Below are 19053 nucleotides of genomic sequence, written 5' to 3' on the forward strand. Positions count from 1 at the left end.
GACTTTTAAAAATTATCCAAGTACATCACTGACTTCTTGAAATTGTATAGTCCATTAAAAATGTAAAAAATATTAAGTAGGTTAATATTTGTGACTGAAAATATAAACAAACTATACACAGTTTGCATTCAATACATTGGAAGATTTTGGCCATTTGGGATTTAAAAACCTATTACAATTTGATTATGTGAGATACTTATAAGAAAAAAATTAAGAAATTTTCAAGAAATATTTAGAATTACAGAGTTTATAAAATCATTTATAAATGAAGTTATTTATATATTGTAGCCTGAAACAGATTAAGAATGAATTACAGAATTCAGTTTTTTACATTTACATTAGCATTTTAAAAACTCTTTATCTACTATTGCTTTTATATACTCATTGTCAGGCCTGCAGTCATATTCCTTTTAGGATCTTTGGCCTGCCACACACTCTATTATTTTACTATGCTGTTTCATTAGTGGGGTAATTGGGAGGGGGAATAGTAAGGAGCAGAATGTGTTGTTGTCAAAATAAAACATTCCTTTCTAGAAGCCCAAGGTCATTCTTTGTCTCTGCACCTGACTGGAAGTGGATGGGTGGAGATGCCAGCGTGGCAATGGAAGATTGGATGGACTTGCGGGGGGTGGGGTAGATCATGAACTTTCAACTGGGTGAAAAACACAGGAACCTTTCAAATTCGGGTTTTCCACAGATGTGCCAACATGTCTCTTTTAATAAATTGGAACTTATAGCAATGTTTTGCCTTGGACTCTGATTTAATTTTGGATGATATTCTGAATGCTGACATTCATATGATTTCATATAGAGACACAATAGTCTTTTAATAGGTATTTTCTTCAAGCAGGGAATCAATGACTGAGGGGAAAATAGAGCCATGCAAACTAGTTTTTCTTCTCATAACCTAAATATCAATGTGAACAGGAAGGGAATCTTTACATGCAATACTGAATAAAGAGAAAGTAGTACACACCAGAATGTTTTGAAGGAACAAAGTGATTATAATGAATAAAAATATTGTGGAGACAGCAGTAAACTAGCATTATTTCATACACAGTTTTTTAGTTTAGCCAACTGCATATTTTGGATCCCACATGAATGGTGTGGATGTACTGCTGTCATGGGAATGCAACTGTATGCTTTTATAAGATCTATATCCCACATTTTTCAGAAGCTCAAACAGTGTACATATACATTTCTTCCCCCAACATAAATCAAGAATGTAAATTGGGGTAAGAGCAGAGAGTTGTCCACAGACAACATGTCAGCTTCCATATCCAAAAGCAGAGTTGAACCCAAAGTTCCCAATTCTAGGACTGTAGTTTATCCACTGGCTTTACAGTGACATGGTTAGTCCCCAAAAAAGTATTATGAGGCACAGTGCCTACAAAAAGCCAAGGATTTAAATTTAATTCAGATTATTTTCATGCACAATATGCATACTAGCACTTTTAAAAAACATGCCTCTATATTGTCTTATATGGAGTATCCACAATATGCAGTGCTATAATTCAGTTTAATCTACCATATAATACTATTTAAAAATGTGCATTAACCTTGTATATTTTGTTAATGAGACATTTATCAACTGAAAACTGGTGTACTAATATCAACCTAATTTTGACGTAAATTTTAAATTGTTATCTTGGCAACTTCAATACATTTTAATTAGTTACCTTGAAGGACCTACAACAGATACTGTAGCATAAGGGTCACAATTTTGCCCATTAATAAGAGGTAGTCCATGACATTCCTTCAACCTAGAATTTAAAAAAGAAAAAGAAAAAAGGAAGTTATTAATGTTTCAGTTCATTTAAAGTATGTCACATCTGATAGATAAGTGAAAAATAGGTTGTGTTAATCCAACTGTCAGCTGCTGTTGGACATATATTCTTCACACAGGCTAGCAACCATGTTTTCCATTTTCATTATCTTGTCAGTAACTTTTAACAGCATCTATTACTAATTCTAAGTAATTAGACTTTTTTATACCTGTTCCATTCTAAAAGCTAGTGCATTTAATCTTGAGAGAACAAAAGGGATGTGATATCACACTACAAAAACCTGAAAGACTCACACAGCAAGAACTGTCATCTCTCATTCCAAAAAACAGGCAATAGTATAACAGATTTATGTTACAGAAGGCAGATTCCAATTTCATTTAGAAATAACTCTCTAGTGGTAACTGGAGATCAGCAATAGAAATAATTATTCAGGGAGATGGGCTATTGCAGTAAAAAGGTTAAATACAATAACAGTGTAATAAAATGAAATAATAGCAGAATATTATTAAAACATTAAGAACAAACTAAATCCCATTGAGAACAACAAATCAGGATGAGAGTTCAACTTCTAGATCTCCTCCTAAGGCTTTCTTAAAAAGGCACGTTTTCACAACTCTCATGCTATGTAACAGGGCTCATCTCAAGTGGCATATCTATGTAGAACTAGTACTGCTAGAAGAAATTTATTCCTTCATGCTTGAGAAACACAGAGAAAGAATTTATGGGAAATTTGATGCTGGATCTTCTGAAATTCTGAGCCAATACAGATGTGGTTCATATAGAATTTCAAGATAATTTCTACTGGGTTATACCAGTGTAAAAAGTATGTTTAACAATATGAATAAAAACCATCTGTCTCCGTGGGACAAGGCATCCCCATACACTGATAATACCCAGTTATATATATATCTGACCTGGGTGAAGTGTGTTGCAGTGGGCATTCTTTTGTGATGTCTGGAGACTATAGGGATCAGAACAGGAAACAGCAGACTTCAGCTGAACCCCAATAAAATGGGTCTACCCATTGCTTCTGTATCCATGAGTTTATCATATTTGGTCTTGGATAGGGTCCCACTACTTCAGGAAGACCCAGAACATAACTTGGGGTAGTTTTGGACTCACAGTTCCTGTTCAAAAAGCATATGGTGGCTATGGCTGAGAGCGTCTTTGCCTAACTTCGCATTAAACATGGGGCACCTGCAACACGCTCTACATGGGGTTAGCCTTGAAAAGTATCCAGAAACTTCAGCTGCTGCAGAGTGTGACTGTGGGAACAATACTGGATGCCTCAAGAAGAGCACATGTAACACCCTTGCTCCATACACTGCACCAAGTGCCAGTTTGTTTCTGGTCCAATTCAAGGTGCTGGTGATTCCCTGTAAAGCCCTACATGGCTTAGGACCAGGTTACCTACAGAACCAGCTTCATCACATCAGCCTGTCTCATTTATTCGGGCAGGAAATGTAGGATGCAGACCAGCAATCAGAGAATTTCAATTTGGTGGATTTAGGAAGAGAGACTTCGTTTCCACTGTTTCGCAATATGGAACATCCAGCTCCCAGAGATGAAGGAAGCATCCACTCTCTTGGCCTTGGGCAAGGGAGTCAAAAACCTGACTTTGCAACCTTGCGGGGGGGGGGGGGGCGGACACAAAGGACCACCAACCATGGGGCTGGCTAGTCCATGAGAGGGCCCCCGCGTAATAACCAACATTAAATGGCCACAGTGGGATTTTCATCCTTTTGAAGTTTACATTGTCATTATTCTATAATTTTCTTTTTTAACCCTAACTTAATTTTAATGTTAATTTTATCCATTGTTTTATCAATTATTGATACTGTACATCATCCAGAGTCTCTCTTTGATGGAAATGGGTGTTTAGAAATATGAAATATAAATAACTTCATAGTGCAATAAATTTCCAAATGACGCTCTCAGTTATATGCTTCATTTTTTTATTAATATCTTTTGAAAATAATCCCATCCTCCATGTCTTTTATATTATAGATTATATGATGCTTTTTAATAATGTAGATATACTAATTAACATATGACTTGTTAAAAGATCTCTATGAAAACATAAAATAACATTTGCAATACTGAAAAGTAAGAATTTCAGAAACCTTAAGTTAACATTTTTCTTATCAATGATCAGTTCTGAGCATGTAATCATTTATTTGCTAGCTATCTGACTGATATGGGCTCAGAACCAAAGTTTGAATACCTCCTGCTATACCTGAAAGAAAAACTGCATGTACATTTGTCAAGATCTACCATTTTATCTATCAAAATAAAATCTTGGTAAAGTTTATCTTTTTGTGCCCTTCTACACATTTAAGTGTTTTGTTTACTTTTAATTAGATACTTTAAAAAAAAACCTCAAATATTATTAGATACAGTATGTACTTATATCTCATGTCAGTTATATGAAATTTTATAACATGCTCAAACACTGGGACCTAGGAGGTTTGGGTATACAAGGCTTGTTTTAACTGTATCTTCTCTTTCTCATCTCCCCAAATATGAAATGTGTAGTTGGAAAAAAGAAAAAGGATAGATCTCATGTTAGATACCAAAATTGTCATTCCCCCACCCCCTCAAAAGAATGGGAAAAGTAATGTTCAGAAAATTGAATTAGAATTTTTTTTAGGAATGTAGTCATTATTAAACAAAAGTAAAATTCAAAGGTGTTTTACATTTGGAAATTTTCCTACTGTTATAATAATTAATAACATTTTAATCTGATTATTTAGTTTCCATAAGCAAACATTTTTGAAAAGAATTAATAAATAGCCTTACTGTACTACTAGCTGCTGGCATACAGATCCATTATCTGTAATCAGTTCATTTAATTTTAATTCAAGATGTACTTTTCCCTGTAGGTAAAGAGAAAAAACATTGAGTTGAAAGTCTGTCAAATTATACTTATTATGTTGCCAATACTGTTCTATATGTTTTCAATATGTTTTCCAAAAGTTACCATAAGATTATAAAAACATTAGCAGAAAAACTGAAAGCTCTTTCCATAAATAAAACCCAAATCTTACCAATTAACATGTTCCTCTGAAAATGTTGGATTTAAATGATTATTTACTGAATAAATTCCACCAGGATGTTAAATATTAAGCAATTAATATTAACGAACAATAGATATTGCTTCTACTTCCTCTAACAAACAATTGATGACATGGAAGCTCATGGTCCACGTTAGTAAAAACCGTTGAAGAGAACATATGGTAGAATATTACTCCTAAAGGGAGAATCATGAATTCAGGTAGTCCTAGTTTAGTGAGTTCCTTATTTAGCAACAGTTGATAATGGTGATGATGTAAGTTTAGAGACTTTTTTTAGGTCTCTATAGAAAGGAAAACTGGAGTAAGACAAAAGCACAGTTGCTCTTTCACTTAGCAACTACCTCACTTAACGACTGAACTGTTAGTCCCAACTGTGGTTACAAATAAAAACTACCTTTATTCCTCTTTCTGGGGCTGTTTTTTCTCCTGAACCGATTATAACTGCTATACAAACTAACATAATGACAACAGCACAGAACAGCCCGAAAACAATAACCTACCCTACAATAATTACAGCATCTGTTTAATATTTCAAGATATAATTTAGAAAATCTGAAATTTAGCCAGTATCAGATGTGCTAAACATGCTAGAGTTATAATCCTCGATTTATGACTGCTTGCCTAATGATAGCTTGAATTAACTATCTCCAAAAAGACAGTTACGATCTAAATTTGAACTTATGACCATCACCCACCCCCCTCCATCATTACATAATGGCAATTTGAGTACTTGACAACTGGCCCACATTTATGACTATTTTCAGTGTTCCATAGTTATGTGATCATGATTTATTTTTACCCCTCTTTTTTAGCAAAAAGTGGAAAAAAAAACCACTGTTAAATTGGATCACATTTAACAACCGTGTGATACAACATCCAACCATAATAAACATGGTCATAAAATGAGGTCCAGTCACATGATAACTCCACTTGTGACCACAATGACTTACAATAGAAATTCTGGTTCCAGTTGTGGAACTCTAACCTGGAAAACTGTTATCTTCCCATAAAAGAAATCAATATTTCTTAGATGACTTATATTTGGAACTACTTGTATAAATGTTTTTCTTCTCATTTCTTTTATACAGTATTTTACTGTATTTTACTGTATTTTCCATAATCTCCAATCAGTGGTCAGTTCTAGATGATACCAGCTTGGAAAGACTACAACTGCTTCATACTTCTTGCATAAAAATGGCTCTGTGCATACATTCAAGCCTGCCCTCTAAGTGATTTTTTGAGACCTCCCAGAGTATTACACACATTGCTTTTGGGGTAATCTTGGATTGTCAATCGCTCCTGGGAAGAGTAACAATGGTTTAGAACTGCCTCCATTTGTATACAATCTACCCAACGGTGGACTGGTGGAATTCAAACTCTTTAGAAATAGTTCCATATCTTTTAATCAACAATTAATTTTTAGAGGTTCTCAGAAATCTCCTTTCTTCAAGTCATGATACAGTTCCACATATTTGCATCAGGAAGATCAGACTTTGACAGCAAATACCCAGAATTCTGTTGTTTAAATAAGGCAGGACCTGATTATCATCCCACTGATGATATCAATAATGACCACTAATTTTCTTTGAACTGATAATCCTAGAAGTTTACATACTTTTGCCACATACATTTTCCCCAAATGAATAAATTAACAAATATAATGTTTTTGACTCGTTTAATTCTTTTTATTTAGTTTTAGGACTTGTGTAGAAAATAGATAACAATTTAGGCTATAATTATACAGAAATATAGCTGATACACATGAATCTATAAACATGTAAGCACTACTACACACACATGGACCCACACATCAGCATTAGTTTTCATATTTATTTGATTTTACCTGAACTTCTGAGTTAGAATCAACTGGTTGAAGCATAAACCATGTTTCCTTGCCAGAATATATGCTCAAATCTTCTTTTTTGATAGCTATTTTACCTAAAAGAAAAATTGAATAGGCATATTAATTTAAAAATGTATTATGTTCATCTAACATAAGTCTAGAAAAGATTTGTATCAGAATACTCTATATCCTAACCAACATTTTAAAAATACAATCAATCAGTACTTTGCATTCTAGCATTAGGAAAATATAATAATCATTGTTTGAAGATGAATGAAGAAAATATTTCAGAATGAAATGTCTGGTTTTGCGTGTTATCCCAGAATATCCTATTTAGCAGACTGATGATAGTTCGACAGCATGTATTAATTTAGTCATTTGGGACAGAAAATCTCCTGAGCTTCACACAATGTAGAACACATATTTTATATTTTAAAGGATGAAATGCATGCCCCTTAATGATCAACAATTTCACATTTAATATAATAAAACAACCCATGAATATTAATACATCAATTGTTATTTCTTACCTATGCGCAGGTCCCTCTGTAGTACATTTTTGTCATAAATATAGAATGATAAATACTGGAATATTCTTGGTATTTCAAAGTAAAACTCTTCTCCAAAAAATGGACTGTGAAAACAAACCAGCAAACTATCTGATTATTTTGCAACTTGTTTGCTTTATATTTGTAAGTTTCAAATTTTAATAAAGAAATTATCCTTTATGAACATAAGGAATTATTCTGCTAATTTTAGCATAGCCTTCCTAATTAACATTAGGATACATATTTTATTAAACAATAAGTTAATCCTAAGAATCTTTCACTGTTCTTGCAAATGCCATTCTCTATATAAAAACTCCAGAAACTTTTTGGAAACTGTCCACTATTAAGTTTTTACCTGTTTCCAGAATGCCTTAAGAATTGTGGCTATCCTTGACTTGTAAGGTATATTGTTCCTCAGGAGAGTATAAGGAACAAACATAAAAAATAAAATCTTAATGCAGGAAAGCAAGTATGATTCAGTAGGCCCTACTGTAACTTGGTGAGATGAACCTCATGAACAGAGTGTCACTTACTAAAATAGAATAGGCAGGAAAAAAATGGGAGAAGCAACATTTTATGTGAAGGAAGTCCATATGTATAGGCATCCAAGAATCTGAGCACAAAGGTTTAATTTAGAGAGATTGTGTAAGAAGGATAAATAGCAAAAAATATTATCTTATTGACATGATACTGATTGAGCCAGGTGAGGCAGAAGATAGGGATAATGCTGTTCCAAGCTAGAATTCAGAGGCATTAATTTAGAGAGTTAAAATACCCACAAATCCACTGGAAAACCAACTTAGCCAATATTGCAAAGTTACAAAAAATCCTTTGTGGTCTTCTTATGGCTTTTCCAGAAAGATGAAAAAATATGAGACGATCGACTGTTCAAATATTATCTAATCAATAAGGAGGTTTTCACTTGTAAAAGTACAAGGAATCTTGGGAGGCAATTATAAATTATTGAATTTAAGATACTAGAATGGGAGAGTTAAATCTCATGCAGTCAGTGAGAGACAACATGATCACAAATCAGATTGTTTTCTAAACAAAGAATAGACATTTCCATTCCCCAAACTGGAGCTAAATAATCCTTTATGAGGACATGCAAAAGAATAAAATGCAAAAAAGTCTGAAATCTATGAAAAGTGTTTGCAGTTGAAACACAGTCATCCTGGAATTCTATCATTATGGCTTTGTATTTTTTCCAAATGAAAAATCACTTATCAGGAATGCTTGGATTTGAATTTGCCTAATTGGTTCCAGTCCTGCCTTGCTAGTCCAACATACAGAAATTAAGAAAAAACTGTAGAAAAAACTGTAGATTTTAGGAGAGCCAATTTTAAGAAGTTTTTAAAAAATGCTGGATAGGTCACTTTGAACAGAAATCTTTGGGCCAAAGGAAATAGAAGAGGGTTGGCAACTTCTCAAAAGCAAGGTACTTGTGGTGGACTAGTCTGGATTCCCATGAGGAAGGGACTGAAGGCAAAGAGACAATGGAGCTTGAAGTTTGGTCTGTCGAAATGAACTTAATAGCAATAGCAATAGCAGTAGACTTATATACCGCTTCATAGGGCTTTCAGCCCTCTCTAAGCGGTTTACAGAGAGTCAGCATATTGCCCCCAACAATCTGGGTCCTCATTTTACCCACCTCGGAAGGATGGAAGGCTGAGTCAACCCTGAGCCGGTGGGATTTGAACCGCTGAACTGCTGATCTAGCAGTAGCTTGCAGTGCTGCATTTTAACCACTGCGCCACCTTGGCTCTTGGTTAAAATGGTTGCTTAAAATGGTTGCTCCATAGCAATACACAGAGTATATATAGTATATACAATTAGGCAGATAGTCATTTTAGTTTGCAAGATTCTGTCTATAAAAACACTAAAGAAAACTACAGATGTAATTCTACATGTATTCTTGGGGCCTGACAGTATGAATGTACATTCACCCTCTATTTCAATAAAAAAAATTAAAGTCACAGAAAAAATGTTGTGGAAGCATAAACAGCTTTCAGCTAAATTAAGAATCAAAGGTATTATTTAGGAAAAGGAAAATATGTGCAATCACCAAGGAAACATGCCAGCCAAAAATTCTAGAAAGAATATTGGGATAGCATAGGGAACAAAAGTATTTTGAGGAACAAAAAGCCTTTTTAAATGACGTCAGAAGTAAGAGATATGAAGAAGATGATTATAGGATGGAAACAGGGATAGGTAGAGGGCAAAATTTCTCTACTTTGCTTTTTATTTCCAAAGGGGAACCTCTTCAGATGGATATAAGCAGAACTGTCATAAGAAAGGAGTTGCAAACCAAGATCAGTCATCAGTTATCAATTAAGTTTTATATCAAGTACATCTTAAAATCTTGAAGGAACACATAACAGATTTTCCCCCCCAAATCCTTTTCTTTTATGTTTGAGAAATCATGGATGTATGTTGGTGCTGAAGGACTGGAGAAGGGGAAATGTTGTGTGTGTAATTATAGATAGGTCAGCAGTGCAGTGGTTAGAGTGCAGTACTGCAGGCTACTTCTTCTGATCACTGTCTCTCAGCAGTTTGGCAGATCGAATCTCACCAGGTTCAAGGTTGACTTAGTCTTCCATCCTTCCGAGGTGGGTAAAATGAGGACCCAGATTGTTGCAGTCAATATGCTGACTCTGTAAACCACTTAGAGAGGGCTGTAAAGAACTATGAAGCGACGTATAAATTTAAGTGCTATTGCTATTTCAGAGCAAACGTATAGTTTGGCAGGAGCTAGCATGGATTATTAAGAACTAGTCACGCCAAACCAAAAAGTTATCTTTTTAAATAAATTGACCGGTTTGAATATGTTGAACATAGTGTAACTTGTCTAAATAAAGTATTTGACAAAGTCTCCTATGAAATCCCAGATGAGAAGACAAGTTGGGACTGTGCTACTTCAGATGGATGGATACAAAACTTGTTGAACAACTCTACTTATTAAGTACAGCTTTATGTCAAGCTGGAAAGAGGTAGTGATTGGCATAATTGGTTATTTTATTGTAAGCTGCATAGAATCATTATTATGTCCCACTATACATATTTGTTCAATTCAAAGAAGCAAACATACCTAATACTTCTGCCTATTTACCCCAGAGGAGCAATCCTGAAAGGTGGGTTGAGTTGAGAAAGAGTGACTGGTCTCAATCACCCAGGCAGCTTTCATGTTTAAGAGAAGCCTAGAACTCTAGTCTCCTGATTTCTAGGTCAGCATCTTAACTACTATGCCAAACTACCTTTATGCAATATAAGATAGCTATATAAACTGAAAAATAAAGCAGAGGTCCATTCTAAGCCCTGTACTATATAATGCATTTTTATTTGATTGATGAGTGGTAGATAATATGATCTAATTTACACATGCCAAAGATCAGGATGATAAGAAACATTATATAGGACAATTGAAATTCAGGAGGAATTGGAACAACTGACTGAAAACAACTAGATCACACATTAGGAAGGATAAATATAGGAAAAGGTAAATGCATAAGCATAGAGTGGGCAAGATCATACCGAGCAAAAAAATATGCAAAAAGGATCTAAGTGTCTTACTGGGTCAGTAGGCTAAATTGACCAACCCTGTGAGGAAAAAGATTATATTGGAGAATATCCACGTTTCCCTAAAGCGATTATGATACACTCCTTCAAACTGAACACAAATTTAATTTCAGAATTACTGCAGTACATAGAAATCTTGAAAAATATGAAATTAACTCTTAAAGAGTAGTTTTTTAATTGCATAATGTTTCTGACATCATGATTAGAAGCTTACCTTAAAGATTTTTCTACCACTTGAGTACGAAACACCTCTTCTTGATCCAAATTGATTGTACAAAAGCAGTCTCTCATTTTATTTGGTCCTGAATATGGCACTAAGTTTTTGGCTTGACCTAATGACAAAATGAAATATTTTTAATTCTGTATAGAAGAAAATTATGGTACAATCAATTTGCAAATGAAATGTTGAGATGCCTTTATTCTCATCAAGTTAAAAAAATAACAGAACACTGAAAGTAGCCGGTAAACATGATTATCCTACGTACCGCTATAAATTAGTCTATTACAATTATGGAGTTCTTGTGGTGAAACACATAGAAGAAAGTGACAAAATTGAGAAAATACAATCACATGGACACATCATAGAACTCTATTTAATTTAGTCTAGCTATACATCATATGTTAATCTCATCCAAATCTCACCTAATTTTCGTTCATACTTCAACTATTTTGAAAATATTTCCTCTCTGAAATCTACTTTAAGGACACATGTACAGCCCCATATTAAGACATCTAGAAATAAGGTAACCCTAGTTTATGAATTTAAGAAACGTAACCTATTATCTCAATAATCTTATTATCTAAAAAAAATTACAAAGCCACTATACAAATACTAGGGATTTGTAGCAAACTGAATTCAACGGGGAGGGGGGGGGATTAAATGACACATGCAGGTGAATTAATTAAGCAAATCATTTAAAAATGCTTCTTCTTGCGTTTGTGTGGCCAAAAAAAAGGCATGTTTGATAGAGAAAGCACGATATCTCACTTCTCTCTTCAAATTTAGATTGTTACACAACACTAACAAATACTGAATGGAGATAAAACAGAAAAAGAATACCTTTCTTTAAAAAATCGTATTATTAGCATGCAAAGCATGTTGAAGTATAAATTCTTTGATTATCCAATGTCAGACATGTATAAATATATTTCAAAACCCCAAAATATACATACACATATACGAAATTAAATACTTCATTAGTTTTTATTAAATACATAAGCAGAGTCAAATGCAATAGTTCTAAAAAATGGTTTGCAAGAATTGGAATATGCTTTAATATTATTCCTTAAAACTAAATCCAGCATCTCAATGAGAAACTGATACAGCACAGAATTTTGATTGGGATAAAAATCAAATCAAATACCACTGGCTAGCAAGTCTAAGCCAGAATTTTGAAAGTGTAATGTCCACTTTAAATAGTAAAGATTTTGAAAGCAGACATGGTTTTAAACCAAATCTAGAACAGAAGACTATATTGCAAAATACATTTTCATTGAAAATATTGTTCTTGTAATTATTTCAAATGCATGAGAAAGGAAATGGGTGTTATTTGACTTACATGAAAGAACTTCAGTTCCTTCCATCTCAACAAAACCACTACATCCTGTTTGTTCCTGTTACCCTAAAATTGACTCATAACATTATCACTTTTCTATTCCTTACATCTCAGACTATAATTTTACATTTTCTGTCTTCAAGTTAAGATGCCCCTTTGCCAGCAACATTAACTTTCAATCCATTTGATAGACAGTTATATCATAAATATAACATTCTCCCCCATACTGTAGTCATTTATAACATTTCCTGATAAACTACATAAAAAGGTTTCTTGTCAAATTATTAATTTATTAATTTATTAATTTATTTATTTATTAGACTTATATACCGCTTCATAGGGCTTTCAGCCCTCTCTAAGCGGTTTACAAATTTTTTAGCAAATTGAGTCAGCAACTTGCCCCCACAGTCTGGGTCCTCATATAAGTCTCTTTTATAAATAAGTCTTTTTTATCTAGAAGAACAATTTTTTAGAAATTAAAATCTATAAATGCTAACATTTTCATTAAAATGTCATGGTTACAGTTATAACTATTTAACATACCAAAATTATAATCAATACAAATGAATTTCCTAAACAAATATACTGTTATCTACCTATCAAACATAGGTATGAGGTTCACTTTATTTTTCAAAATAAATTTCAGGCTAAGAATAAGATGTTAGAGAAGCTCATTGTTATGAATTGTAAAATCATTAGTCGATTCGACTAATGATTTTTACCAATTCATAACAATGAGCTTTGACCACTGCATAGGCATTTTAATTGGTCTCATTCCTTCACCTCAGACATCTGTCTGGATAGGCACAGAAAGAATATTTGCATTAATTTGTATTCTGTTCTCGAAGATCAAAAATATCTAAGAATTGGAGTGAAAACAAGAAAAGTGATACTTCTGTTCCAAGCTTTAACTCAAATTTGGAGTGCGGAAGTAAAAATCAGATTTCTACCTAAGTTTCAGAAGGTACATTTTGAACTATAATAATTCATTTATTAAGGACAATGTTGATCAATAACTCAAAGGGTTGCTGAACATGTAATTGTACTGCATGTGTCATATACCAGTATGTCATTTTCAAATTTTGATACGCACTGGTTTTTTTCATTTATAGTTGTTCTAATAATTTCTAAGACCTGGAATTGCATTTCTATATGTGTACATAATTTTTTACACATAAAAATATGATTTAAGTACTATTGTAGTGATGGCTAGATCCATTCAATTAGATGTACACCATTTACCAAATACAGGAAGACTTTCAATGGTAAGCTCAATGCCTTAAACGTTATTTTTAAATCTGTCAAAATACAATTTGTTGTTCAACAGGCTAACATAATTAACCACCTGGAAACTTAATTATGAAGAGAAATATCAAGGATTTATCATATAAGCCTACCTTGATATATAGTCAAATTAAATTTCCCCTAAAACATTAAGTGTTACTTACACAGAAGTTTCCACATAAGAAGTCAGAATTGGGAAACAACTATTAAATGCAACATGTAATAAAAGCTTTCAAGTAACAGAGTTAGCTTCAGGCAAGAGAAAAGTGGACTGCCTTGCTTAACTTCTGCATCCCTTTTACCAAATAGCTAGTCTTTCCAAAACTTACATTAATATCCCATTTACCTCACATGCCAGCTTTTCCCACCCTGATGCTCTCAGATCTAATGGATTTCAAGCCTCCTGGTTCCCAGCTCAAAAGTAATGATATACCCACACATTATCTGTGCAAAACTCTTCCTTTTGAAAGTTCCTTCTATTTTCTTTTTACTTCAACTCTCAATCTTCAGTCACTCCACTCCTTTTTTGATAGGGGTGCGTGTCTTTATTGATTTCTCTCACGACACTTGGCTACTATTTACTTTTATTAAAGACAACTGCATAGAGCACTGCACACCAAGACAACTAGACACAAGAACAGGTCCCCCCCCCACCCAGAACGCCATCACTCTGTTAAACAAATAATCCCTCACCACAGTCAAACTATTCACTAAGGCTGCATTATTACGATTAGTCTTCTCAGCGTTCCTATCACCCATCTCCTCCCACTTATGACTGCAGGACTGTAACTTTGTTGTATCCTTATGATTTATATTGATATTGTTTCCTGATTGCTTATTTGTACCCTATGACTATCATAAGTGTTGTGCACCTTATGATTCTTGACCAATGTATTTTGCCTTTTTATGTACACTCAGAGCATGAGCACCAAAGACAAATTCCTTGTGTGTCCAATAAATATTCTATTCTATTTTCCAGAGGGTTTAATCCATGCAATCTGAATGGCTTATTAAAAAATATATATACCTTCCAATAAGAAGGGTAAAAGCAACCCATCAAAACCAGAAGGCACAGCAACAAGTAAATTAATCACAATGACTGCACTTCCACCCCAACTGCCTGTAGCTTTTCGCCACGAGGCGGACTAATCTACTCCTACACACAGGCACACACCCGCCGACAGCACCCGGGGAAGCAGCAGGGGTTGGAGGGCTGGGGCGGATGAGTCAGTGAGGCCGCTCCAAAGCACAGGCACTTCCTTCCGGCTCAGCAGCCTCGTCTCCGACCTCCGCCCTCACACGCATTTCCCTCTCCCTCTTTCCGCCCCCACCTCTCTCTGGCCACCGACTTGTACATACACACATACGTACATAGACACAGAAAAGCGGGTGCGGAGAGTCGACCCCTCCCAGTGACTCACAAATCTTTCCGCGGAGAGTCTGCAGCACTCGCACCTCTTCGTCGCCCCCCTCGCCAGCAGCCATAGCCGGGGGCCACCCGCCGCGAGGCCAAGAGAAAGGCCAAACGGCTTCCGCACGCGCCCCGACGGCACTCGGACTGTGTACAAAACCGCGTAGACCTACCCCGTCGCGGCACTGACGGGCAGAGCCCTGACCACCGCGGCCACGCCTACCGCTCTCGGGCTCCTCTCTTCTGCCATTGGTTGGAAGCTCGAGGGGGGGGCGGCAGGGCACGGGTGCCGCGCGCGCATGCGTGCTCTTTCTGCTTTCCTTTTCCCCGGTAAAGTGAGCGGCTATACTCCGGGGTTATCAGGGTGATGCATCGCCCCCCCCCGCCCTTTGGAGGGGGCAGCTGCCTTATCTTTTCCGTTGGCGTGACTAAGAGAAAGTCAGGGCGGCCGGAACTGTCAGACGTTAGTCAATCTGATGCGGGCCCAGCGTCATAGCAAGATCTAAACCGCAGTATAGAATCGGTGCTTTTTGCAGATCAAAACCAGTGTTGATTTGGAAAATGGAAGCCGTTTTGAAGAAATTGGGAGAGGTGGGGAGCGGCTGTTTCGGCAAAGACTGGTACCTACCGGTACTGTGACGATGGAAAGTTATAAAAACGCATGAGGCTCTTAATTGGGCATTTCTATATTAGTGTCTTGAGTTATGGCCACTGTCTGCGTTTACTTGGCAGGACTTGGGAAGTGGTTTGCCATTGCCTGCTTTCTAAGGCTGAGAGAGAATGACTGGCCCGTAGCCATTCTGGTTTCATGCCTGAGTTGGGATTAGAACTCACAGTCTCCCAGGCTGCTACCTTAATCACTATGACAAACTAGTTGCCTAAGTCCAAACTGCCTGTCCCCTGTTCGAGAAATATACTGGCTCTTTGCTGAACCTGTATCCTTCATTTCCTTTCCAGATCCTTCCAATTGGCTGGTTCTGGGTAACAAAGCCTGTCAGATGTTTCTGGAGACTTGTGAAATAATGTTGAAATAAGGAGGAAGATACTATTTTAACACTTGTACATCTAAAGATGAGGTCAACCTAGCTCGTTTCTGGAGTGGGAATGAGATGAAGGTGGCATCATGGAGATAGCAAAAAGTTATTTGCCAGGCCCATCTGTGCTGTGATTAGGTGCCAGGGAGAAAAAGTGCTGTTGGATTATAAAAAAACCTCTCACACTAACTGTCTGCACTTGGGCTCAAATTATCCCTTTTTGGGCACATTATGGGTTTTTCAAGAAAGAAAGAAAAGGATTTTCTTTAAAATACCTTAAATGAGCAAAGATCTAACTCTAAATTTATTTAGTTGTATTTAAATTTATCATGTAATTGTAATTGAATGTTACAATTAGAGTTGTAGCAACATCATTAATTTTTCTGGTTACCAAAGATTTTTGAATATATATATATATATATATATATATATATATATATATATATATATATATATATATATATATATATATATATATATATATATATAATATATATTTATATATATTTATATATTTATATATATATATATATATATATATATATATATATATATATATATATATATATATATATATATATATATATATATATAATATATTTATATATATTTATATATATATAAATAAGTTTGAAAATTTGGGACCACCATCAGCAAGGTGGATCCACTTGGTAACATTGGCAATGAGCATAGTATTGGAAAAGCTGAAACAACAAGTTAGGGACTGATCATGAAGAAAATCTTGATGGTACATAAGCCACCATGCCTGGACTGGAAATATCCATAGGACCAATCAGATTATGGCTATGAATTAACTGTTTCAGTAATTCTTTGTGGCCATCTTGTGGATGCACTGAAATTTGCAGCCCAGATATGATAAATGTACTTTATAGACATGGAGGTAAAATACAAAAAATGCTCTGTTAATTGACATTGCTTTATTAAAGATTCCTCAAACTAGTAACTCAACTGCACTAAGCCATGGTTGGCTTAATGATGGTTTGTTGAAGAAATGGTTGAATTTACATAGCAAAAAGTATATAAAAGTATACTTATAAGCTATAAGAATAGCCTAAATCCACAGTGGCTTCTGATTTAGCTATTTGGTTGAATACAATCCACTTTTAATTGTGTTAGCACAATTGTTGGCACTAAAATGGCTTTTGAATGAAAATTCCTTTCTAGAAAGAACAGTTAATGCCACTAGAATTATCTTTTTCCTTCCTCCAATGATTAATAATATAGAATAGAACAGCTTTCTACATTTCAATAGATTTCAGACAAATCTAGGGCAAAGTAATAAAGGAATCTAAAGCTGAAGAAAATGCTTTTCAATATATTCAGTGAGATTTTTCTTTCTTTCAGCAATGTACTATCACAATCAATACAAATGCATTTAGAATGATAGAAAATTTTTTTAGGTAAGAGGAAATTATATCAGTAAGGTCTGACCCATACTAAATTTTCTTTAGTATAATTCACATGCATATCACCTAAAATATACATGGAATGAAAAGCAGCAGCAGCAGCAGCAAAATCTACAGGGCTACTTTCTTGTATAACATAGTTTGCCATAATGTGATTTGTTTTTGGCTTCATAGCTAATAACCTGTAGCTTAGTGTGTTGTGCTACAAATATATTGCTTGTTTAATCTCTAATTTAGCCTCCTGTCATTTCCATTCATCTTTTATTAATTTGCACCCAGGGATCCAGAAAGAGGGTGAAAGTTACAAGATACATGTTGCTTGCTTTGAATGAGTTTCAAATTAATACTCAAATATTTTTTATGATGTTTTTTTGAAAATATATTTTTAGCAAAAAGGAGTAGGTGGATGTAAAAACAGAAGGTTTTAGAACATTGAGTGCAGATGGATATGTAACTTTTGGATGTAACTCACTGCAGAAAAGGAACATTAATAATAACAGTAGAAACTTTTAATAGGATATAACTGAAGAAAGTGGATTATTTTGAAGTAATGCCAGCCAATTTTGGTATTGGTTACTGCTCAGTATTTCCTAGAATTTATTCTAATTAGCAATACTTAAAGGCCATCTTAAGCATTCATATCCTGTGCTACAAAACATGCAGAATATGAAGTATACTTTCCATCTGTTTCTATGCATACTAACATATACAGTACTTTAACATGCTAATCTTGAACTTGGGAAACTGGACTGTAGTGACTGGTCATATGAAAAGTATTAATGCTAAATAAGATTTCTTTTTGTTCATTTTTAGATCAGAGAAGTAGATTTACATACATCAATATTCAAAATGTATAGTTTGTTCAAATGTTCTTGGACCTAACTTCTTTCATTCCTGACATTTAAAATTGATTTTGAATCAGAGAATTGGTTTCAGACAAAATAAGTGATTTATATTATGTAAGAGTAAAAGAGTTAACCAATGTGTACACCAACCTGTATCTTATTTTGGTATGTAATGTTCCTGTCATAACTACTTGTAGAACAGGAGTTGTGAAACAAGCAAATAGCCCTGGTGGGAGAGCAACTAAAGTCCAAGAACAAGGACAATTACTCCAAAAGAGTAATAGTTTTAGTAAAACAATTTTTTAGTAAAATTGTTTTAGTAATTGGCATCCTAGAACTGAACTGAAACTCTGACATGGAAGCAGATTTCATTCCTGATCGTTCCTTATTCTGTTGAGTCATGAGGAGGAGCTCTCCATATTGAATTTAAAAAAGTTTTTTAAAAATAGATTTCTATATTGAATTCCACATTATGGCAGTGGAGGATGTCGGAAAGGTTTCAAAGAGTAACTTCTTGTTGTAACCCAAGGAGTTCGTAATATGGTAGTGACACAGTGCACTTTGCACGCGCACACACACAGGGAATAAAATACATACTGTTCATAGTATGGGATGGGCAGACAGAGGCATTAACCTAAGCCACAGTGCAGTCTGTTTGTTGGATTTGG

General features: G+C 34.8%; 1 protein-coding gene across 3 annotated transcripts in view; it reads right to left on the reverse strand.

Moving 5' to 3' along the window:
• Positions 1-15269, reverse strand: part of RASA2 (RAS p21 protein activator 2) — a 52683-nt gene extending 37414 nt beyond the window's left edge. For 2 of the 3 annotated variants that reach the window (XM_087725440.1, XM_014057419.2), the window contains exons 1-6: positions 15090-15269; positions 11043-11160; positions 7235-7338; positions 6705-6799; positions 4587-4663; positions 1680-1763 (exon numbers count right to left, since the gene is read on the reverse strand). In XM_087725440.1, the coding sequence (XP_087581566.1) occupies positions 1680-1763; positions 4587-4663; positions 6705-6799; positions 7235-7338; positions 11043-11160; positions 15090-15153 (542 nt within the window). In that variant the 5' untranslated portion in view covers positions 15154-15269. Of the gene's footprint in view, positions 1-1679; positions 1764-4586; positions 4664-6704; positions 6800-7234; positions 7339-11042; positions 11161-15039 lie in introns of all 3 variants that reach the window. The other variant, XM_087725441.1, reaches the window with a different exon arrangement.
• Positions 15270-19053: the final 3784 nt, after the last annotated feature.

The sequence above is a fragment of the Thamnophis sirtalis genome, unplaced genomic scaffold (genome assembly GCF_051295495.1).
Source record: "Thamnophis sirtalis isolate CommonGarterSnake01/CBP01778 unplaced genomic scaffold, rThaSir2_p1.2 scaffold_11, whole genome shotgun sequence".
NCBI classification, from domain to species: domain Eukaryota; kingdom Metazoa; phylum Chordata; class Lepidosauria; order Squamata; family Natricidae; genus Thamnophis; species Thamnophis sirtalis.